Source organism: Podarcis raffonei, chromosome Z (genome assembly GCF_027172205.1).
Source record: "Podarcis raffonei isolate rPodRaf1 chromosome Z, rPodRaf1.pri, whole genome shotgun sequence".
NCBI classification, from domain to species: Eukaryota; Metazoa; Chordata; class Lepidosauria; order Squamata; family Lacertidae; genus Podarcis; species Podarcis raffonei.
In genome coordinates, this window is record NC_070621.1 from 49,407,157 (window position 1) to 49,432,831 (window position 25,675).

General features: G+C 44.7%; 1 protein-coding gene across 5 annotated transcripts in view; it reads right to left on the reverse strand.

The window, feature by feature from the left end:
- Positions 1–25,675, reverse strand: part of MBNL3 (muscleblind like splicing regulator 3) — a 117,684-nt gene that overhangs the window by 28,048 nt on the left and 63,961 nt on the right. For all 5 annotated transcript variants that reach the window (XM_053373819.1, XM_053373818.1, XM_053373816.1 and 2 more), the window contains exon 2: positions 2,411–2,575. In XM_053373819.1, the coding sequence (XP_053229794.1) occupies positions 2,411–2,575 (165 nt within the window). The remainder of the gene's footprint in view (positions 1–2,410; positions 2,576–25,675) is intronic.

Consider the following 25,675-nt stretch of genomic DNA (forward strand, 5'->3'; position numbering starts at 1 on the left):
CTCTCTGGGTCCTTTTGCTTAATCATGGCAGGTTAATACTTTTAACACAGCACAGCTTCCTTTATCATTTATTCATTTGTTTCATGAGCGAGGGGTGCTTTTTGCCAGTTCCCCTCTCCCTTAGCAACCCCCTCCTTGAAGTATTCCAGTTAGTGTAACAGACCTGAGGGATCCCCTCACCCCTTCTTTCTGGTTTGGGGGTCTTCTTTACCTAGAGGTACCCTCTGTTCCTGACAGGAATGAGCCCCAGGGAGTCCCTGTCCCCCCAGCTCCTGCCTCAGACTCAGCCCTCCACTCTAACTCCTGTCTGAATCCTCTCCCAAGACGCTCCACACGGCCTCCCTCTCTAAGCCACGGCTTAGCTTCCCTCTAGCTACAGGTATTCTCCTCAGAGCCAATTCTCCCTCAGACAAACCCTCTCCTGCTCCCTGTCCCCCATCCCAAATCCAGCTCTAACTGACACTCTCCCTCAGAAATGGCACCTTTTGTTCACCTGCCCAAAGTGCTGGCTCCGCCCACCTCTGACTGTCTGTCTTGACAGCCAATCAGAGGGAGGCTCATTTCAGGGGGATTGCAGCACCAGATGCTGGTCTGGTTCAGCTGTCCGTCACAACCCTCCTCCCCATTACTCAGACCAGGGAAAGCCAACTGGACACCCTCCAGGTATGGCTAGACTACAAACTGAAATCATTCCTGACCATTGGCTGGCCAAGCTGGTTGGGGGTGATGAGAGTTGTGGTCCTACAACATCTACAGCACACCATACTGGCTATCTCTGAATGAGATGCTTCAGTCCTAATTTAAGATTTATATTCTGGTCTGTGAGCTGTGTCAGTATCCCACGCCACCCAGTCTCAAAGTGAGAGTGAAAACAGGCCTTTGTAAAATGACTTGGTTCCCCACCCTACACAATGTGACCACAGCAGACTCAAATCAGAGCATTGCAAATCAGTTGCCTTTTATACAACTGTTGTAGAACCTGTCCTTGTTCCACCAGTATTCAATTGTTTGGTCTATTTTAAGGCCTTTGTAACCCGGTCACAGGTAATTGCATTAGGCCAAATCCTGACACGAATTGTCAGCGAGCTAAACCTGATGAAGGGGCCCCAAATTTTTCAACGGGCATCTGAGCTCAGTGAGTTTTGTTGTGTTATGTTACTGTGTCTCACTAACATAAACTGGATTTTATGGGTTGGTGTTGAGTGGGTGGGTTGTGTGATCCCAGAAGTTTAGACCAATCTTCCTCCAGACAAGTTTTGTCACGGTGCAAGTTACTGTTTTGTCCATCTCTGCCTGGAGGATATCTGGATTATTGGATGAGGTTCCTTGTTCTGATTGCTGAAAAGCACCACCAAGGAGCGGGTTGGGAAATGGACACACTTTTTAATGTGTCTGACAAGAATGATTTATTCAGGAAAGCAGAACTTGTGGTTTAAACATTCTTTGTTTGCCCCCTGGGTTCTGAAAATTTATTGCCACCCACAATGCCTCTGAGGGTTCCTGAACACCTACACATGCCTTACAGACTGAGAACCTTGCAAAAATAAACAAATACACACACTCTTGCAAAATACATTGAAGTTGAACTCCATAACTCCATGTTTTCTTAGCTGAGAATTTGAGTTGCTTTGGCATATAATTTTACTTTTTCTATAAAAAAAAATGAAGAACATCATAAACAGGAGTCTCAGTTCGGCTTAAAACTGGGGCCAGCTCAACTTGGGAAATACAAAGACAATTTAAAAATGTTTCAGACATCCATAGTGCAGAATACTCTTTAAGAAGCCAGCACATCACTTGAAAATGACTATGGATTGGAAGTGGAGACAATATATGCACCTTTCCCTGCTTATCTGTTTGCTTTGTAAGATGAAAAACCTTAATAAAAACTATTTTTTTTAAAAAAAGCCAGCACATACATAATAGCCCCAAAAAAGATGAACACACTGCAGTCCAATTTACAATAAAGGCTGTAGAAAAAGAGGTATTTTACCAAGGCCTGTCTGAAAATATTGAGGGATGGCTGGGGCAGCTCAGAAGGTTTATGAAGCCATAAGGGACATGCAAGATGGAAGGAGTGAAGGAGGTTGTTCAAGTTACCTGATTCTAAACCATTAAGGGCTTTAAAAGGTGAAAGTTAAACCATTCACCCCATATTTTACAATTCATGCCGAACAGGAGTCATCCCAAAACTAAATGGTACTTCTTACAAGAGTAACTTGTGTTTTATGCATTTATGGACTATAAGTGTCCTGTACAGATTGTAGCACCAAGTGTCCTCTTCCTTAACCATGGTTATGTGTTGCATCAGTTAAGTGTAACATCAGAATGCTTAAATCGTGGGCAAGGATTGGCTGCAGACTAGGATGTGAAATCACTGTTGCAAAAATGGGTTTGCAAGGCAACTTACAATTGGCTGCAATTGTGCTCCCGGTAGCATGAACTGCATTTGCTGTGCAAACATGGCTGCGGCTGTCTTTTGCTGGATCAGGTTGTTGCGTCCGTTGATTTCAAGTTGTGTTTTTAAGTGCGGCGGAGGATGAAGGTATTTGCAGTTTTCTCGAGTGCAGCGACCCTGGGGGGAAATGTGAAATGTTTTGCTGAGCTAGGCCAGTGCTTCCTTTAGCGCCCACAAAAGATCTCAGTAACCCCCCCCCAAAAATCCACAACATATTCAAGATTCTTCCTGCTCAGTTTTGTTTGCACTGACTCAATCCACACCATACATTTAAAGCATCTTTAACTGTCTTGGCTTCCTGCCCCAAAGAATCTCAGGAACTGTAGTTGGCCCTTTGTAGAACTGCTATTCCCAGTACCCTTAACTGACTGCAGCTCCCATGATTTCTGGGGAGTGGGGGAAGTCATATGCTTTAAATTTATGTTTGTATAATATAGATGTGACCCAAGTCTTATGCACTGAACATACATCCTTTTTAACTTGCCCACATTTCACTGGATGCCAGGAAACAGAGGAAAGATGCAAAGAGTTTATTTCCTTGAGGGAGTCTGGTGGTGGCTGATGTAGATGCCTTCCCCACCCCCCATTGTTGAGGTACTTTATGCGGGGGGGACGGGACGACCCACTTTTGTGGTCCTGTCTTTCTCCCATTAGATGTGGCTGCCATTGTGGGCTCTGCACACTGACCCAGCAGCCATATTGTGCCTGGTGCCCACAAGCACGTTCTCAAAATTCCAAATGTGCTCAATAGCCCAAACAGGTTGGCCACCCCTAGGTTACAGTGCCAGCAATTCCTTGCTGAGCTACTTTTCTCTTCACGGAGTTTTTACAAAAGGAAGTTTTGAAAAATGTGGTCTAACCTGCAGTTGGTGGACCATGTTTTCCAAAACTTCCTTTTGTAAAAACTCCCTGTGAAGAGAAAGTGATCATTCCACTCCCAGAACGGTGTCACCATATACACAAGCTCCTTTTCCACTGCATGTGGAGGCCATGGTCCTAGCCCCCCCTTTCTTATTCTGGATCTTGCAAAGGATCCACTTTTGCCCCACCCCATCAATCCTGCACCCCATCAATGGCACCAGTTCTGCCTTTCCAAAAACTACACCTCTTCTAAAGGCGGTCTTTTGATAGATCAGAATGTTTATGAGGCTTTAGAGCAGGGGTCAGCAATCTTTTTCAGGTGTGGGCCGGTCCACCGACCCTCAGACTATGGGGGGGACGACTATATATATATATATTTGGGGGGGGGGGTGAACAAATTCCTATGCCCAGCAAATAACCCAGAGATGCCTTTTAAATAACACATTCTACTCATGTAAAAACAAGCTGATTCCCGGACCGTCCGCAGGTCGGACTGAGAAGGCGATTGGGCTGCCCACAGGCCTTAGGTTGCCTATCCCTGCTTTAGAGCAATGTATACAAATTCCTTCTAGCAGAAGCACAGACTGGACATGGAAGGCTCATGTCACCATGCCTTTTGACCAAATTTAGGATAAATCTGCTTAGATGTTTTTGCATTCATAGGAATCTGGGAACAATGTGTGGGCGCGGTTAAGAAGTACACTTCTGGCTTCCCCAGAAGTTTGATCCCTGAGCCAAGATTTCACTGAAATAGTCATCATTTAGATCAGCAACTCTACAGAGTGTCAGATAAGCTTGGGGGGGGGGGAGTGTCTCTCTGAAAGCAGCCTTGAAGATTACTATATCACCTGTTACTGATGTTGCAAACGACCATAGTGCTTACTCTGCATGCATTTAAGCTCAGAATGAATTGTCACAGGCTGTATCTTTTTTCTTTTTCTGCATTTTATTGCCACTAAACTCCCACTTTCCCATTTCTCTTCCCTTTGCAATCATGCATATAAAATCATGCCTGACAGCTGAGGGTTGCACTACAAGCATTTGATGAAGCGAACTGAGGAAGGTTAAGAAGAGCCTGCTGGATCAGGCCAATGGCCCATCTAGTCCAGCATCCTGTTCTCACAGCAGCCAGCTAGATGCCCCAATGGAGAATCGGCAAGCAGGACTCGAGCACAAGAGCAACTCTCCTCTCCTGCAGTTTCCAGCAACTGGTTTTCAGAAGCCTCTGGCCATGAAGGAAGAGCACAGACATCATGTCTCATCGCCACGGATTGCATTCTCCTCCATGAATGCTCTTAAAGCAACCCAAATGGACAACACACACATTTGTTTTCATGCAAAAATCTGAGGGTGCGGTGGGCTCTGGTGTCAACATTTGCTTGAAGTTCCTAATAAATTCAGAGCAGATACTGCGAGAAAAGCCTCCAGCTTCTCCTGGCATTACTATGCAACCCAAAGTTCGTCTCTTGACATTCTCTCCTGCTTTACCGCCAATGGTAATAATAATATTCTACATCTTTGGAGAATTCAGTGGTGGAATACCTATTTGGCATGCAGGGAGGGGGGGACCCAGGTTTAATCCCCAGCAACCCATTAAAAATAAATTAAAAAAAAGAATCCTGGGTCAGCAAAGAAGCCAAAGGCCACCGTCTCCCTGTTGCTCCGACCATGGAGAGCTGCCACCACTTGCAGCAGACCCAGAACTAGGCTGGATGGACATGCTCCTCCGAAGGCTGCACCAGCTTAACGTTTGGCATGCACAAGGCGTACAGTTCTAAGGAAATGAGCTGAGCTGGCCAGTGTGTGTTTCTGAAAGGACTCTTCTTACATTCTGATCATATTTGTGGCACACGTCAATTTTAAACTCAACAGCTTGGAAGAACATTGCATTCCTAGGAACTAATGTGACCAAATTATCCCACAAGCTCTTCCCCTCTGATCAGTTTTCCTTTCTCATAAATATCACTGTTGGCATATATATGTTGCTGAGAAGAGAGCAGCAATCTATGTATGCGCAGAAGTGCTCTTGTTCTCATCACTTTGTATGCTGCTGGGTAATGATAGTGGGAGCTGAGCCCTAGCTCCCAATAAATCCTGGGTATGTACGACAGCACATATGTACTTTGCAGATCCAATATAGATACGAGCTGGTATAAAAAACTCCGCTTAGAAGGCTGTGAACCTACAAAAACTTGGGAAGCTTGCTTTCTGCCAAGTCAGGCCATTGGCCCATCTTGCTCAACACTGACTGGTAGGATTTCATGCCAAGGAACACTCCCAGCCCTGCCTGGAGGTGCCTGGGATTGAATGTTAGATTTTCTGCATGCAAAACGGGTCCTCTAGCCCTGCGTTGTAGCCCTTCGTAATTCCTACAACACAGGATATCCAGTTTTAAAGAAAGGTGGGAAGTTGGTCCACTCGGCTTAGTATTGTTTGCACCGCGTGGGGAACCAGTAGCCCTACAGATATTGTGGGACTCCAGTTCCCATCAACCCCAGCCAATGGTCAAGGAAGAGGGGAACTGTAGTTTAGCTACACCTGGAGACCACAGGAACTCCATCCCTGGTACGCATGGACTGTCAGCAACTCTCTTGAATTTTCAGACAGTTGCATCTTCTCCCAGGCCTCCCTGGAGATGCTGGGGGTGGAACCTGGGCCCACCTGCTCTACCACTGAGCTCCACTGCCCCTTTACAAATTTCATGGTGTTTGGGGATGATGGCATAAGCAACATATTTTGCAACTTGCGTATGTTGTGAGTCATCAGAATCAGTATTATGTAGATCAGGGGAACCTGCGGCCTGCCCAGTGTTTTGGGATTCCATCTTTCATCAGTCCTAGCAGAAATGCCAATGGTCTGGGAATGGTGGGGTAGAAACACTGGGAAGGAGGAAGATTCCATGCATATGATGGCTCTGGGGAAAGGGATGGCTGGAGAAAGGCATAAAAACCCCCAACCTAGGGTGGGGAAGGGGGGAGGTTGTGTTCTCTGGGAAATTGTTGCTGTTGTTGTTATTTATTACATCTGTATACTGCCCTGCATCTGAATATCTCAGGGTGGCCTAAATGTGTGCAGCATGTTTCACTGGCATGTGTCATTTGCAAAACGCTGTGATTCAGTTTGCACTTCTTCTAGACACCCAACAATTATCAAGAATAACGGAGAAGAGGAAAGTGCAGTTATCCTTCCTCTATCCGCTCCCCACCCACGTGCCACACTTTCATTGCAAATCTCGTAATCCAATTCCACAACTTTCCCTGCCTGATTGAATCTCCCTCTCAAGGACATCTGAGGATGCAAGTGCCTCTGACCTTCCTCTGCCTACATTCGACGGGTGTGTGCGCGCGCAAAACGCTATGAAACAGAGGAGCCAGGCTGCCTGCTTGCTCGTTTGCTCTGTGCAGATGGGGAAGCAGAGAACATTCAGGCCCCAGAGAATAAATGCTGAGGTGCCACCTTCATGACTACAAATAGCAGTTGCTGCTGCTGCTGCTGCTGCACACTACCCCATCTCATTCCCCGAGATTCCAGCCATGCTCTAAACCTAGGAATTTGAGTAGGCTCAGCTCTCAATATGCCTTTTGAGATAGAAGCAGCCCAGGGATAAATACACTGGGGGCGGGTATGTCCTGGACTCTGCAGCACAACCAAATATCACCACCATTTTTGTTTCTTCTGTTATACCACTATCAATGTGCTTTATTGGAAGACTGGTCTCTGCCCAAAGGTGCTTACAATCTAAAAATGAACACAGGGAGGCACAAGGAAGAAGGAGCACAAAATGTGGTTACACCAGTTATGCGTACGTAGGCTTAGTCTCAAAATTTAGTGATGCAGTTCACCCAATCAAATAATGAAGGCAAAACTGAAGATATATGGGTAAAGTGCTTATAAACACACACGTGTACACATAAAATATCGTATAAACTGCATTTGAGAAACTATTTAAAAGTATTTTTAGATGGTTTTAATTGTTTTGAATATTTTATTTTAAGTACAGTATGCCCTTTTCCCGCTTTAATTTACTATGTTATTGTTTGCCCACTTTGGGAGGAAGAGGGATAGAAATCAAATACATAATATAAGAGGGAAACTGCTTGTGAAAATGTGCACACCAGGCAAAACTATACACAAAAATCTGAGAAATCTGAGCAGAGATGGTGGTGAATTTTCACGAGGACTTTAAAAACAAATGAACGCGGAAGCAATGCAAAGATTAGGAGAACCTCGCAGAACTAGACGGTAGGCACAGCCCCAGGCCTGGTGGCTGTGTGTGGGAGGGGATAGTCAGTGAAAGCAATGGCTTAACCATCAATCCCTTTGCCCAGGGAACTCTGGGAACTGAAGTTCTGTGAGGGGGAGGGGGCCTCCTAACCACTCTCAGGGCCCTTAACAAACCACAGTTCCCAGGATTCTTTAGGGGGAGCCATGGCTGTTTAAAGTGGGATGAGAATGCTTTAAATGTACAGTGCAGATGGGACCTCATAGTGATTTGAGCATTTGAGGAAAGCATTATATACATTCTGATGATTATGAATAATCTGTATAGGACGCAAGCACAGAAATGGATAAAACATACAGTATGGAACTTTTAAAAAAATATTGGACTAAGTTCTCAGTCATTCTAGGGCTGTACCCATTATCCACATTGTATTTGGAAAAGAAACATAAAAAAAGAAGAAGTCTGCATCAAAGTAGTATTACCGGTGGCAAGAAATGAGATTCAGTTTACTTGGAAGGAGGGGGTGGTGTGTGTGTGGAAATTAAAATCAAGTGCAGCAATGACACAGGGCAGTTTGTATTTGTGTTGTTGCATAGTTTAGAAAATCAACAGCCTAATGAACATAAACAGTTCCTGGATTTATAAATAACAGCCCATATGAGCTGACAATTTAGTTTCAATCTGGATAAGCAGCCCATGCCAGGAAATGTGGGACACATTTTCCAGCGCTTTCCTGAGATCACAAAAGGTACAGGAAGGTGACTCGCTCCAGAAATTTTCTTCTCCATATATAATGCTGGCTTATAAACAGTTACTCACCTGGTGTGAGTTAAAAATCACTTCCAGATGAGCTGGCAGGGATTGTTTATAGAAGTTTTTAAAAAACAAACAAACAAAACAAACAGGCCACAAATGACTAGCAAAGGTTTTTCCAGGCTTGAAACATTCTGGAAGATTTGCAAGGCGGATAGAGTGCCACCAGCATGTGCACAGAACAACATAAGCTCAAACAACAGAAATCTGCTGTAAGAAACATACAAATTCTAGATTGTGCAAGAGATGACAAAGGGAGGGGGTACAGACTGCCCTGTGTGCATCTTTTAGAGACATCTGCTGAGCAGGTGAAGCTTTTCTTGGAGAGAAGCAAAATACAATCTCTTGCTGGTTGTACACATCAAACTGCTGTCATTGCACAAGTGAAGGGGGCAGTTAAAAGCTGGGTGGCCTGGTGAAAAAACAGACAAGGGCTCTTGCACTTTTAATAGTTGTGAATTAAATGTGCAGCAGCTCTGTCCTCTTTTCACCCTATCCCCCAGCCCCAATTAAGAATTGGCAGAAAATTGGAGGAAGGGGGGAGAAGCAAGGGGAATGACTGTGTAGAAACTCCAGTATTTGGGGAGGATGACTGAAAGGTGTTTAAGGCTTCACAGAACGCAGGGAGCTGCCTTTCCAGATGGCAATCTAGCTATGTGTGTGTTATGTGGAAGGGTTTGAAGGAGAGAGAAGGAAAGAGAGAGAGGCAGAATTCACATACTGTAGTTATCCTGGCAGAGACTTCCTGGTCTATAAAGGACTTAGATGAACCTTCCAATGCCTGTGGCAGAATGAGATGGACCAGGCTTTTAAGAGTAGACTTGTACCAATTCAGACTGCAAGTGGAGGATACTATTTTTGAATGCTGCCCCACTGTTTTTGCCTTTTAAACCCTCCATATTGAGAAAGTCAACATCTCCTTGGTGCAAGTTTTCCACCTCAAGGGAATTGATAATAACAACAACAGCATTCAAAACAATACCGTTCATATACTACTCTGTTGTGCTTCTTGGGTAAAGGAGGCCTAAGGCATGTGAGAGAGCAAGAAAGAGTTCTCTCCCACAATGAAGTAAGTGGACTGCTCTTGCCACTAGAGCCCTCTTTCTAAATTTATCTTGCTGCAGTAATTATTCTGCTGTTCTCAAGTGAGGCCTAATCCTATTAACTGATAAACCTCCAACTCTTTTTTTTGGAAAGTTACTAGACCTCATGGCTGCAAAGCAACACCTACCACCCACGACATCACAATGGTTCAGATTACAAGTTATTTGCCAGCTAGCAGCACTCAAAGGTAGCTGCTGTCTTATTTTATCTTGGCTCCAGGAACAAAGCTAACCCCGCCAGGGCCAACCCAATATATTTTGTTTCCTCGAGCAAAGGAAAAGATGTCCCCATCCCAATTCCAGAACAGAAACTGAATCGTACTTTAACACTGGCAAACAGGACAGAACCCTCCACCCTACTTGAAGGCACCAGGGCATAGAGCAAGCCAGCTTAGGTTACCCAGAGGGAACAGTTAGGGCTCCTAAGTATTTGCCGCCTGAGGCAGCTGGAACACTCTGCCTAAAGATAGGGCCAGCTATGCATCAAACAATGTGTACCGAGTACAGGTCTTGCTTACTGCGTACCATTCTGGTTGCCTCATCTCAAAAAGGATATGGTAGAGTTTGAAAAGATTCAGAAAAGTAACTAAAATGATCAGGGGGCGATTCATAAGAGCAATTACCTTATGAAGAAAGGTTGCAGCATTTGGGACCTTTTAGCTTAGAGAACCGTAAGAGGCAACATGACCGAAATTTGAAAGATTTTTTCTCCTCTTAGAACACTAGAACTTGCAGACATTCAATGAAACTGCCTCTACATTTGCCCCCCAAACAAGGCACCCCTTAATTCTGGAGCAAGATGCATAGAGAAAAGGGTTTGCTTCCTCTCCCATACCACCTGAAATCAGGGACACCCAAGGAAGCTGAATGTTGGAAGGTCAGGAAAAGGAAGTCCTCCTTCCCACAGTGCAAGGTTAAACTGTGGGACTTGATCTTACGGGAGGCAGTGATGGCCGCAAACTTGGAAAAAATCATGGAGGAGGAGGAGGGGACTGTTAATGGCTACTAGCCAGCATGGCAATCCAGTTGTGAGGCTGCAATGCTTTTGAATGCCAGGTGCTGGAAGGAAGTAAACCACAGGAAGGGGGATTGTTCCTGCTTGCTGTTTCCCGCAGGCATCTGTTTGGCCCCTGTAAGAACAGGATGCTGGACCAGAAGGGTTATTGGCCTGATCCAGCGGGCTGTTATGTTCTTATGACTAAAAAAACAACCATGAACTTTCCTGAACCACAACACAAAGCCCACCCCATGCCTCTTTTTCATCCAGAAATAAATCTATTTCATTGAGGAAGTCTAGATATCAGAACACAGCTAAACAGGCAAGCAACTTCTCCTGCAGGAAAACCACTAGCCGGGAGGTGTAGAGCAAGCATGACTAATGTCTGCATGATGTGCTCAGACTGACCTCGAGACCCAGAAATATGCCTCTGCCACGCTTAACATTGCCATGCAAAGCTCTCAAATCTAATAATGGTGTTTCATTTTCTCCACGCCATGCCAAGAAGCGGATTAACAGAAAATGCAATCATGACTTCAGAAGCTGGAAGGTTAATTCTGAATACCCACCAGCTAACCTCCCCCTTCCTCACCCTCCCCAAAGTATTCCTAGAACAAGAATAGGCCAATAATTCCCCTAGAAAATTGTTTGTAAGGAGTATTGCATAAGACGTCTAGACCATGGTTTGCTACCCTGATGGAAGAGGCAGCCAGTGTTCGGTCTCTGAAAACTGCTTGCCAAATTAGCCTCTTAGAGTCGGACAAGACTAAATGACTAAACAACAACTACTGTCTTGTTTTGCAATTCTTCATTCTGTTTTGTCTCTTGGAGTCATACATCTATGGAGACTAACTGGAACCCCTCAAACAGTTCTAATCTTTCTTTCTTTATCCTCTCAATATGCTTTTTGTCAGAAATGTTCTGAAGGAATGCCTCTGTGAATTTCTTACAGCTCAAAGTACCAACATGGAAGCTATCAACTTTCCCATTTCAATTTTTTTAAAGCTACTAGCTCTCATGGTGTAAAGGAGGGCGCAAGACTAATCAGGTCAACTCTTGAACAAAGGGTTCTCTATTTCCCATTGGTAAGTGATCAGATTCAGTCTTCAAGCTGAACATTCCACTTCTCTATAACTGCCCTCTGTCATTCTGCGCAAAGATTTATTACCTCAGAGAAGCAAATGTTTTGGCATTTTAACTCATGCTATCTCCCGAACGGGACGCGGGTGGCGTGAGTGACGCGGGTGGCGCTGTGGGTAAAAGCCTCAGCGCCTAGGGGTGCCGATCGAAAGGTCGGCGGTTCGAATCCCCACGGCGGGGTGCGCTCCCGTTGTTCGGTCCCAGCGCCTGCCAACCTAGCAGTTCGAAAGCACTCCCGGGTGCAAGTAGATAAATAGGGACCGCTTACTAGCGGGAAGGTAAACGGCGTTTCCGTGTGCGGCTCTGGCTCGCCAGAGCAGCGATGTCACGCTGGCCACGTGACCCGGAAGTGTCTTCGGACAGCGCTGGCCCCCGGCCTCTTGAGTGAGATGGGCGCACAACCCTAGAGTCTGTCAAGACTGGCCCGTATGGGCAGGGGTACCTTTACCTTTACCTTTTACCTCCCGAAATTAACAGGCCTCAACTGAAAGCCCTATTCTTCTCACATGTGCTCCTAAAAACAGAAGGGTATTGGGGGGTGGGAGGGAGATATACCGTATTTTTTGCTCTATAAGATGCACCAGACCGCAAGACGCACCTAGTTTTTGGAGGAGGAAAACAAGAAAAAACATATTCTGAATCTCAGAAGCCAGAACAGCAAGAGGGATCGCTGTGCAGTGAAAGCAGCAATCCCTCTTGCTGTTCTGGCTTCTGGGATAGCTGCGCAGCCTGAATTCGCTCCATAAGACGCACACACATTTCCCCTTACTTTTTAGGAGGGAAAAAGTGAGTCTTATAGAGCAAAAAATACGGTATATGCTTATACTGAAAGAAACAAAACACACTCTTAACTGACCAAGGTTAAGCAAAAACATTATTATCCCTGGATTCGCATTCTCCCATTTAAAAGGGGGGGGGGGGGAAATCTACGGAACTGCAAGAATAAAAACATCTGAAAGCAAGATCCAAGATCCGGGGCTAAGATCCAAGATGTAACTGAACGACTGCAAGGAATCATAAAACCCACTGACAAATACCCCTTCCTCTTGGTTCATGTGGTAACCAATGACACTGCAAGCAATAGCCTCCAGAAGATCAAAAGAGACTACGAGGCTCTGGGCAGGAAATTGAAGCAATTAAATGCACAAATTGTCATCTCATCTGTCCTCCCAATTGAACGACGTGGCCCAGGGAGAGAGGGGAAAATAGTGGAAGTGAACAACTGGCTTCGCAAATGGTGTAAACAGGAATGGTTTGGATTCTTAGATCACGGAATGCAGTCTCTTGAAGATGGACTTCTGGCAAGAGATGGGCTGCACCTCACAACGGTTGGGAGGAATGTTTTTGCAAAAAAATCTCAGAAACCTCATCAGGAGGGCTTTAAACTGACTAATGTGGGGGAGGGAGACAGTGCTCCTGAAGGTAGGAGTCTATCAATTGATGAAGATGATCATCCAAATGTCATAGACCAAATGGAGCAAACAGCACGCAGACCTAGTGGTGGCAGGAAAAAATCCTTAAATAAGAGACACGGGGGAATGATTAATGGACTTCAATGTCTGTTGCGCAAAGCATGGGAAATAAACAAGATGAGCTTGAGCTCTTGGTACAGCAAACTAAATATGACATAATAGGCATCACTGAAACCTGGTGGGATAAGTCCCACCATTGGAATGTAATAATGGAGGGATACAATCTATTTCAGAGAAACAGACCAGACAAGAAAGGAGGAGGAGTGGCGTTATATGTCAGGGATGTGTATACCTGTGAAGAGATCCAAGATTTAGAATCTCAAAGCCAAAGTGAGAGCATTTGGGTCAAAATTAAGGGAGAGAAGAATAACAGTGACCTCATTGTGGGAGTTTACTATAGATCCCCAAGCCAAACGAAGGACATAGATGATGCCTTCCTGGAACAGATGGCCAAGCATGCAAAAGGAAGGGAGATAGTAGTAATGGGGGACTTCAATTACCCGGATATTTGTTGGATGTCAAACTCAGCCAAGAGCATAAGGTCAAACAGATTCCTCACTGGCCTTGCAGACAACTTCATTGTCCAGAAAGTGGGAGAAGCAACAAGAGGAACAGCCATTTTAGATCTGGTCCTAACCAATGTTGATGACCTGGTTAGTGGGGTAGAAGTGGAAGGATCATTAGGCGCGAGTGATCATGCTCTTCTGAAGTTTACTATACAGCGGAAAGGAGCAGCCAAGCATACTAGGACTCAATTTCTTTTTTCTTTTTTTAAAATATTTTTTATTAAGGATTTTCTTGTTTTACAGAAGTGTAGTGCCTCAGGACTCAATTTCTTGACTTTAAGAAAGCCGACTTCATAAAACTTAGGGAAGTGCTGGGTGAGATCCCATGGAAAGTAATACTAAAAGGAAAGAGAGTTCATGATGGCTGGGAGTTTGTTAAGAGGGAGATAGTAAAAGCACAACTTCAGGCAATACCAATGAGACGGAAACATGGAAGGTGCCTAAAGAAGACAGGGTGGCTATCTAAAGAACTTTTAACTGAGTTAAGATTAAAAAAGGATGTGTACAAAAAATGGAAAAGGGGGGAAACCACCAAAGAGGAATTCAAACAAACAGCCAGCACGTGTAGACACAAAGTCAGAAAAGCTAAAGCACAGAATGAACTCAGGCTTGCTAGAGAGGTTAAAAGCAAGAAAAAAGGCTTTTATGGGTATGTTCGTAGCAAAAGGAAGAACAAAGAAACAGTGGGGTCACTCAGAGGAGAAGATGGTGAAATGCAAACAGGGGACACAGAAAGGGCTGAACTCCTCAATGCCTTCTTTGCCTCAGTCTTCTCCGATAAAGAAAACAATGCCCGACCTGAAGAATTTGGAGCAAATGATTCAGCAGAGGAAACACAGCCCAGAATAACTAAGGAGATAGTACAAGAACACTTGGCTAGTTTAGATATATTCAAGTCTCCAGGGCCAGATGAACTGCATCCAAGAGTATTAAAAGAACTGGCAGATGTGATCTCAGAACCACTGGCAGTCATCTTTGAGAATTCCTGGAGAACAGGCGAAGTCCCGACAGACTGGAAGATGGCAAATGTTGTCCCTATTTTCAAAAAGGGGAAAAGAGAGGACCCAAATAATTACCGCCCAGTCAATCTGACATCAATACCAGGGAAGATTCTGGAGCAGATCATTAAGCAAACAGTCTGTGAGCACCTAGAAAGGAATGCTGTGATCACCAATAGTCAGCATGGATTTCTGAAAAATAAGTCATGTCAGACTAACCTGATGTCATTTTTTGACAGAATTACAAGCCTGGTAGATGAAGGGAACGCAGTGGATGTAGCCTACCTTGATCTCAGCAAGGCATTTGACAAGGTGCCTCATGATATTCTTGTAAAGAAGCTGGTAAAATGCGGTCTTGACTATGCTACCACTCAGTGGATTTGTAACTGGCTGACTGACCGAACCCAAAGGGTGCTCATCAATGGTTCCTCTTCATCCTGGAGAAGAGTGACTAGTGGGGTGCCACAGGGTTCTGCCTTGGGCCCGGTCTTATTCAACATCTTTATCAACGACTTGGATGATGGACTCAAGGGCATCCTGATCAAATTTGCAGATGACACCAAACTGGGAGGGGTGGCTAACACCCCAGAGGACAGGATCACACTTCAAAATGACCTTGACAGATTAGAGAACTGGGCCAAAACAAACAAGATGAATTTTAACAGGGAGAAATGTAAAGTATTGCACTTGGCCAAAAAAAATGAGAGGCACAAATACAAGATGGGTGACACCTGGCTTGAGAGCAGTGCATATGAAAAGGATCTAGGAGTCTTGGTGGACCACAAACTTGACATGAGCCAACAGTGTGATGCGGCAGCTAAAAAAGCCAATGCAATTCTGGGCTGCATCAATAGGAGTATAGCATCTAGATCAAGGGAAGTAATAGTGCCACTGTATTCTGCTCTGGTCAGACCTCACCTGGAGTACTGTGTCCAGTTCTGGGCACCACAGTTTAAGAAGGACACTGACAAACTGGAACGTGTCCAGAGGAGGGCAACCAAAATGGTCAAAGGCCTGGAAACGATGCCTTATGAGGAACGGCTAAGGGAGCTGGGCATGTTTAGCCTGGAGAAGAGGAGGTTAAGGGGTGATATGATAGCCATCTTCAAATATATAAAAGGATGTCACATAGAGGAGGGAGAAAGGTTGTTTTCTGCTGCTCCAGAGAAGCGGACACGGAGTAATGGATCCAAACTACAAGAAAGAAGATTCCACCTAAACATTAGGAAGAACTTCCTGACAGTAAGAGCTGTTCGAGAGTGGAATTTGCTGCCAAGGAGTGTGGTGGAGTCTCCTTCTTTGGAGGTCTTTAAGCAGAGGCTTGACAACCATATGTCAGGAGTGCTCTGATGGTGTTTCCTGCTTGGCAGGGGGTTGGACTCGATGGCCCTTGTGGTCTCTTCCAACTCTATGATTCTATGATTCTATGAAATATGGTACCTTTTAACAGTAAAAATAAATAAATAGCCTAATAATAATACCACATTTTACATTGTAGTCCCCCAATGGAATAATTGGCATGTGCCACTCCGCCCCATGGGATTTCACAACTTTATTCCTCTATTTCTAACCAAGTGAAGAATGAAGAGAGAGAAAAGCAGTGCTGTTTCACATTTTCTGCATTCCATTCCTGCATGATGGCCAAATATCCCCCAAACCAGCCCTGCACTACCCAGAACACAGCCCACCCAGCTTATATGGCAGACCACCATGGATTCAATATCATTTTGCTGGGCGAGCATGTTCATAAACTGGACACAACGAGGGGCTGGCCATGCTTCTCCATTCACCTATAAAGCAGGTTGTGTGTTTGTAAGTCCCTGCAGTAATAGGACAATGCAATCCCTTGACATGCATAGCAAACCCCTTTCTTGTTAACATTAGCTTTGTGCATGCACATGAACCATCATGTGCTGCCTGGCACATCTAGTTTGACCTTGGGACTTGGGGACGGGGACCCAGGAGGAGGGAATCTGTGCTGAGGTTCTGTAAAGCCACTGACCGGGCTGAGGGCTGCTTTTGCCTTGGTGGGTTGGAGATGTCAGGATTCTATCTTGAAAACAAACCTTGTAGAGGCAGATGCGAGCTCTTTCACACCACCTTCCTGGCACCCGATCTCAATCCTGGGCTCCTGGGCTGTGGCACACAGCTGCCTTATCTTGCCTGGGCTATGTTTCAGGCTCTGAAATACTGTTATGGAGTTGATTCTTTAAGCACCAGTGGCTAACCACCTTCTATGCTGGTTGGGGGCCCCAATCTAGCCCCCTAAGCAAATCTCACCCTGTCCCCCCAAAACAACCCACACTGATTTGGGTAGAGATGGTTAAAAAGTGAATGGGTGGGTGGGAGAATTAAAGCCAGCACAGTGCAGAAAAATTTAAACCTCTCTGCCCAGCCCAGCCCTCAGATGTAAACCACCCTCCTTGCCCCCTGGTCACCGGATGGATTCTTTAATGCAGTGTTTCCCAAACTTGGGTCTCCAGCTGTTTTTGGATTACAACTCCCATCATTCCTAGCTGGCAAGGCCAGTGGTCATGGGTGATGCAAAAACAGCTGGAGACAGAAGTTTGGGAAAACATGCTTTAATGAGTGAGCAGAGAGGAAATAATAACCTCCCCACCCTCAATTGATCTGAAAAGATCAAATGAGGGAGGAAGCGTGTGCCTTTGTGTGCATATGCCCCTGAAGGACAGGCTATGAGCAAATGTGGCTCTCTGGCCCCCAGGGTGGATTTGATTAAAATCAAATCGATTTAAATCACGATTTAAATCACTAGTTAGTAAGACTTGATTTAAATCAGGCATAGGAAAACTCAGGCCTCCCGATGTTTTGGGACTACAGCTCGCATCATCCCTAGCTAACAGGACCAGTAGTCAGGGATAATGGGAGCTGTAGTCCCAAAACAGCTGGAGGGCAGAGTTTGCCTATGCCTGATTTAAATCCTTCTTTTAAATCCTTCTTGCTGGCATCCTCTTAATATTGACAACTGGAGGAAGGTTTCCTTTTTGGAAAAATAAATTTTTACAATTATATAAAAAATTACTGATTGATTATACTATTAAAAACATATAGACAGATAATTATGAAATTATTGTGAGGTTTAATAAGTCAACTATATTTGGATAATTTTTTTGCTGTACTCTATTGGAAGGAGAAAAATACCATGTCCTTCATAGCAACTGAAACAATTTATTTAACTAAAACAATAACATTATAGCATATGTATCCATGTTTGTTAACTGATGTGCTTAAACATTTTTTTAAAAAAGAACTTAAGAGTTTTAGCACACATGAAAAACTTTAAACAAATCCTTATTTCCTGATGAGTAGCCTTTGGACTAGAATGTAACTTAAAGAGAAAATCTTTAGAAATATTTTTCCTGCAGAAGCATTTCATTTAAAAAATCCAATTTAAATAAAAAAATCTGATTTAAATTTTAAAAATCCGATTTATTTCCTTTTATTTTTAAAAAATCATTGATTTTTACTCACCCCTAACAGCTAGCTGCCCCTGCTTCTAAAGCTAACACATTCTGCACAATTTGAGGATTTGCATGAAAAGCTGGGGCAGAGGGAGATTAAAGAGTGATTCCCATCAAGAGAGGAGAAGCGTTTTTCCTGAACCCTGGGAATCTTGGTAAATCCATGCGTGTGTCGGGACGCATGCAATTCACCCCGGCCTTTTACACCGCTGCTCTGCGGTCCTTGACAGGCCTAATCTCTGTGTGGCTGTCCCTGCCGCGCTGCAAGCCAAGCTGGCTCCTGGGATAATGTGCAAAGCTGTGACCTGGCAGTGGGAGGGCAGGCACAAATCACTCCAGCATCTTCCAACCCAGGCGGGGAGGACAATGCAGACAGACACTCGCCAATCTCTCGTGACAGGAGCTCCCAAGGTGAGGTCAAGGGAGGCCATAGCTGCAGGCGGGATGGAGGGAAAAGTTGAGAGGGGCAACAAAAAGAGAGGAAGCCGTTTGGAGTTAATGAGCAGGAGGGTGCAATTAGGATTTCAGTTTCTAAAGTGGGACGGGTGCCCAGCAGCCAGTGGAGCAGGTAGAAACAAGGGGGCGCAGTTTTCTTGAGGGGTACCCTCAGGGCAAGACAGGTTTTGTTTCTGCTGGAAGAAATAGCAAAAATCACGAATGTCACAAGTTAGAGATGCAAGCAGATTTTCAGTTAAACCTTGATTGCACTTGCCGGAGCTTCTGCAGCCTCTTCATTCCCTGTGGGGCTCAGAGACGTAGGACAGTTTTGTTCCCTGCACTGAAATCACTGAATTGGTTCAGACTAGGGGCCAGTTTTTACACAAAGCATATTCCAGTAGTTTTTACTATTATAAAAAAATGCAACTCCGGGAGTAACTTACACCTATGATCAGAAAAGTTTGTCTGGACATTCAGCTTATTCCAGGGTGGCAAATTGCCAGCAGTAATTAGTTTTATACATTTTTAAAAACTAGCTTATTTTGTTCCCACCCACCCAAAATAAAAGCAGGGTGTAACGTATATTAAACCTAAAAGCATCAAATCGCTGGTAACTGTCTTGAGTAGTTTAACATAATGGATTAAAATCCAAAACAGAATTGTGAACAAAACAGGACAAAAACGTGTGTGTGTGTGTGTGTGTGTGTGTGTGTACCAGAAACATTTCTGCTTGTCTCTTAAAAGTCACCCCGAACCCACCTATAACAACCCCACAGTGGAAAATGCATACATTGCAATCACAGCCTATCAACAGAAAGTACTCATCTGTCTCAAAGGATACCCTGGGATGCCTCACAATGGCGACTTGGAAATAAATTCAGCTGAGCTTTAATTTTAGAATTCATCCACACACCCTCCAAACATAAGTGTTAAGAACTACGTTGTCTACGGTGGTGCCGCATTCTTGTGTTTCTGAGAACAGAATGGAGACCCACACAGGGATGTAACTAACAGCCTCCTTTGAAGGCAGGTAGTTCTGCCAGATTTCTATGTCTGGAGTGACTGATGTGACACGGCTACAGAGAAGGCTGAATGGAAGGAGATGAACCAGAGCAGGAAATCATTCAGAGATGCAACGGGAACCCCCTTCTATGTGGTTGGGCTCACAGGAGCCTTCAATTGCATTGCTCATTTACTTCTCGTGGCATACCAGATGCTCCTTTCCATTCCAGTTCTGTCCTGCCCCGCCCCCTGTCCCTGCCCATGGGATCTTCCAGGTATCTCCTCCTCGGCAATCTCCCTGTTTTTGGAGGCCCACCCCACCTTCATGCTATTCCTCAGCTGGGACGCCTTTCAAGAAGCATTCATCTGCCTCTTTCGCTCAGTGACCTTATTAGTACTGATCATGTTTCTAATAATATCTGACATTGTAGGATGGCCCCTCTGCTACAGCATTTCACTTCTTTAAAAAAAAATACCCAAAAAACTATGCAAAAAAGTGTTTTGTTTGGGGAATTTTCCCACCAAATCAAAGTGGTGGGGGGAGTACAAATACCATTTGGTGACAAATGACAATCTGCTAGGACAGACATGAAAGAAAACAAAATGCTCCCAAATTCAAATGATTTATCTAGTCAGTCATGTACAAATCTATGCATTCATCAGGACTCCAGACAAGTCAAGAAAAAAATAAGATAACTGAAAGTGAAACAGGTATCTGAAGAAGTGTGGATGCACACAAAAGCTTATACCAAGAACAAACTTACCTAGTTGGTCTCTAAGGTGCTACTGGACAATTTTTTATATATTTTGAAAGTGAAACAGACATAGAATTGTTTGTTGTGTCCAATGTCACAAACTCAGTGAATGTTGACATTCACCAGCCATTCCTAATTTTTTAGGAGGCTGCTGGTGAATTTCAGAAATAGTTTTGACATTTTCCCTAGCAGACACTATTGACTAATTTGGCAAATCATCAAATTTCATTTCCACTGTTTCCCAGGATGGAATTTTCCAAGCCCTGTTTTAAGAATTTCTTACATTTACTGGCACATCTCAAGAGCCCCTACAGCCATTTGTCACTGGCTTGAAACCAGCCAGGCTATGGGTTCTTGCAATTACTATCCCAAGTTTCGATGTATCTGGATCAGCATTCTTAAACCTATGGTCTCTGCACTACTGCAGGTACATATGAGCCTTAGAAATAAAGCCCATGAGCACGCACAAAGTTCACCTCCCTGGCCAATGAAGTACCTCTGCATTTAATACGCTAGTTCTGCAATACAACAGCATTCTTTGTTTGTTTGCTAATTATTGTTGCGTTGCATGATTTCTGGTGATGGATGATTTTAAAATGTTGATTATATGTCAATAATTCTTGACTAGCTCATTTACATTTCTAAGAATTTGGGGTGGGGGTGGGGGAGTCAATGTTGACTCTGTAAGTTTGTCAAGGAGTCAATGAACCCAGCAGTTTGGGAAACCCTGCTCTGTGACAATCCCACCCAGCCAGCCTGCTGGCCTTCTGAGGCCAATAATCATGTTTATTTCTCATTGGGCTGTTCTATAGTGCCCCCCCCCCGCCCGCTGCCCAACAACTTAATTGCCTTCTGTACTTCTGAGTACCTTGGGATTCCCTCCAAATGGGTAAATACCTTTGCCTTCCACACGATGACTACCTCTATCCTTGGATCTGTGGAATATAAAGCTGTCAGTCAAGTCCAACATTCTGAGAGGACTGACTGCCTCTGTGTGCAGGCAGTTTTGTCAGCTGGTCGGCTGCTGCAAGGAGTGGTAACTGGTAACTACTCGGATGCAGTCCTCTCATGACTCACTGCTATCTAGTATATAGTTTATCTGTTATGTAACCTAAGCCTGCCTTCAGGAACAACTCTGTAAACCTGAATGAATCTGATAGTAAAGTAGTTTCTTTAAGAGGGACAGAAAGGGATTATCAACCAGGAAGGTATAATTATTGATGGGACTCAAACGAGTTAGCAACCTGCTTGTCGCTGCATAAACTCAAACAGGGGATCGTTTAAACTCTGCTAAATTATATAAACGTTCCCACAGGATCAGCCCTCAAGAGAATGGGTTTGACGTCAGTATGGAGCAAAGGTGGGAAAACTATGGCCTTTTAGATTATGCTAGACTCCAAGTGCTCATCATCCCTGGCCATGATCTCTGGGGCTGAGGGGAATGGAGAGTCCAGCAACATCTGAGAGGCCACAAAAGGGTGGTCCAGACAGATGGCTAATTGCCTAAGCCTGCTGGCCTTCACTATGAAAGATAAATACTGTGCAAAGGCGGCTGCAGCCTTCAACCCAATAGCCTGCTGAATAAATCAATTTAAGTCACCTTCAATGAACGCCCAACGCCATTTATCCAAAACAACTGCATTGGCTATTTCACCCAGATAAATTAGCACACATGTCTGGTCATGTGGCCTATGCTACAGAGGAGAGTCCTCTATTTGAAGGAGTCCTCTTTCTCAGAAGTGGGGGACCTGATGTCCCCTGATGTTCTTGAAGTACAAATCCCATAAGCCCTCAGCGAGCATGGGTGACACATCAGGGATGTTGGGAGTTGTAGTTCAGCCAACACTTGAACAGCCAATTGTTCCTCACATCTGATCTGTCTGAAGTGCTGTCTACTCTAAGTCTGGTTTCAAGATAAATAACTCTTAAGGTGGAAAAGCAGCCAATAGCACTGAAAACTGCTCCATCAGCAGTGAGCCTCTGGTCAGCTGACTGAGAAGGCACAGAAGTCATGTGGTCACCATCTTCCCCACCGTGGATTGCATTTCTAGCTACAGCAATAATTTCTAAATTGGCCTATGAGCATAAATTAGTGTATACAATTATTATGTAAAGCCAATCTTCTTTTCAGTGATGTGTTTCCTCTGTTTTGGTGGTGTGGAAGAGGTCAGCCTAGTGAATGGTGAAGGAGAAGCATTGCCAGTGAAGGAGAACCATCGCCAGGGAGGCACTGCAGGCTTGCCAAGCAAGGGCTACTTTTGCCAAAGGGAAGCTCTCAGAGTCCAGGGATATACGCTATAAGCAAGCAGGTGCCTGGTGCTCAGAAAGGGAGGCTTGCTTGCTATTTTTAAAGCCTGCCATTAACCCCTTGTGAACTAGGTGGGGTCTTCGCAGAAAGTGCCCATCAGCTTGCACCAGGATGCGTGCCAGTTTCAGAGGGGATTTCATGGTGGGCAGCAAAGCAAGGCAGGCAGCTGTTGAATGTTTTATACCTCTCTGATTTTAAGGTGGGGGTGGGGGAGGAATGAAAAGGAAAAGGAGAGAAAGGAAGAGAGACTTGCAGCGTCTCTAAGATGAAAAAGAGCCGGAGTCAAAGCTCAGCCTCAAGGGTGGGGAGCATTTTCCATCCCACATTGCCTTCTTGGGGCTGCAGGAAAAAATGGGCAGAGCAATGGGTGCAAATTTTGCCTTTATACAGCAGGCCGGCCTTGACACACACACTTGCACATCCCACACTGTAGACCCACACTGTCCAGTCCAGCATGGCTGTGCTGGCTTGTGCTGATGGGAGTTGTAGCCCAAAACATCTGGAGGGCACCAGGTGGGCAAGGGCTAGCTTACTGTGACTAAACCAAAGTCCATAAAATTGAAATGATCACACATTTTCCCCATGCCCCTATTTCTTATGCATCTATTTTAAATTGCAAGCCTCTTTTGAGGTAGGGACCTGCCAGGCCTGTCCATTACCCAAAGCACAGTCATCGTGGCTACCGGACACTGATGGTCATGAATTTGCTGAATCCTCTTTGAAAGCCATCCAAGTGGGTGGCCCTCACTGCCTCCTGTGGGAAGGAGTTCCACAGTTTAGCTATGTGATGTGCAAAGGACTTTCTTTTATCTGCCCTGAATCTTCCACCGCACAGATGGTGCTATTTAAACAACAACAAGCTAGCTGAGAGGGAAGGGGGCCAAGATACAGCAGTTCTGAGGCAGAAGTAAACCGCCAGAAGCTACATTTGCAATCTCATGGGGCTGGGCTCAGGGTGACAAACTCAAATATTTCTCAACAGAAATGAAGATGCATTTGAATTTATCTGCTGAACTCAAAAGCTTTAGAGACTTGTATCTCTGAACAGGGTGGGGATCCAGCCCTTTTAAGCACTGTCAGATTGGTGGGCGAAGTATCATCCCAGAGACTGGGCAATGGGAGAACAAGTATTCACTGGACTCTGTACAACCAGCAGAGAAGGAAAACTCAGGTATGGGCACTGTTTGGGGTGGGGCTGCAGCTCAGGGTAGAACAGGTGCTTTGCATGCAGAAGGTCTCAGGTTCACTATTTGGCAGAATTAAGACTGAGATGAGAGGAATGACCTCCGCTTGAGGTCTTGGTGAACCCGCGTTAAAAATTCACCAGTTGCATTTCACACCTGGCTATTGGCCACTTGCGACCAAGTGAAGTTGCCCAGGTGCCAGGATGGCTCCTGAAGTTTCCACCATCTGGAGGTGCATGCCTGGGGGTAATTGGAAGTGGATTGTTTTCACACACAAATACCCAGTTCTGTAGATTTCTATCTCTCATATTTTATCTGCACAATCAGAATGAATTTCAGGAACGCAAAAGTTGTATTGAAAAACAAGACTTTCGAGCCGTCCGGCCTCAAAATGGCAATTCCATTTTGGTGACTGTAACCCTGGTTTAAGGAGCCATTTGGCACCTAGCTTTTCTGCGGGGAACAGCTACCAGCTGGGGAAGATGACCGTGGATCTGACCTAAAGAGAAGGTGGCTTTGTGATTCCCTCTTTCACTTTTCGGGAGTGAGCGCCAACGCTTCTACACTCAACATGGCAACTGGCGTGCAGAAGATGGATGTGATAGCAAGCCTGCCAGAGCTTTGCAATTTGTGGAATTGAAAACATCTAGTAAAAGAACCCCAACGGTACCACTCCTGGAGCCAGTGCAGGGAGGACGAAGCATGCTCAGCAGCTATGTAGCAGCGAAGGACATTAGGGAAGGGCTTGGAGAGAGAGATGGAAACCTGGGTGGGAGGGAAGGAAGCAATGCTGAAGGACAGCATTGCTGACCAATTGGAAAACTGAATAGGGCCACTCTGCACTGCAACATTCCAATGCAGGGCTCATTTGCACGGCTCATAGCCTAGAGGAAATTCAAACGCTCTTCTGTAGCTGTGGGTTCACAGGCCAGAGGTAGAGCAGGAAAGGGCCATCGCTCAGTCACAGAGCATCTGCTTGCACGCAGAGGGTTCCAGGTTCAACCCCCACTGAGAGGAACTCCAGGTAGAGCTGAGAGAGACTACCTGCCTGAAACCCCAGAGCGCTGCTGCCAGTCAGAGTAGACACTACCAAACTAGATGCTTTGATAGTCTGAGTCAGTATAAGGCAGCTTCCTGCGCACCTATCCGCATGCTTTGCACACAGGGTCCAATCCTGGCAACTCCGGTAGCAGGTGAGCAGCAAAACCTCTTGTCTGAGAACTCTGGGCAGATGCAGCTAGTCAAAGTCTAGAGGGAGACCAGGAGGGGGAGCCTTTGGCTTTCCTCTCCCATCAGGCCAGGAAAGCATGCCCAATGGGAAGAGATGATGGGAGCTGTTGATCAGCAACACCTGGAGATGGGCTGGATGGATGAATAGTCCAGGGTGGATAAAAATCCATGATTTTTTAAAATCAGATTTTTTTTATTTAAATCAGATTTTTTAAAAAAAATAGATTGGATTTTTAAAATAAAATGCTTTTGGAGGAAAAATCTTTCTAAAGATAGTTTTCTATTTAGGTTACATTATAATAAGGATTTGTTTTAAATTTTTCATGTGTCCTAAAACTCAGTCTAAGTTCTTTTTTTTTCTTTTTAAGTTTAACCACATCAGTTAACAAACATGGATACATATGCTATGATGTTATTGCTTTAGTTAAATTGTTTAAATTGTTATTAAGGAAATGATTGTTTTTCTCCTTCCAATAAAGTACAGCAGAAAAGTTGTCCAAATATAAACAGTTAACTTATTAAACATCACAATAATTTCATAATTATCTATGTATTTCTAATAGTATAACCAAATCAGTAATTTTTGATATAACTGTAAAAACTACTCTGAAAATTTATTATTACAAAAATGAAACCTTCATCTGGT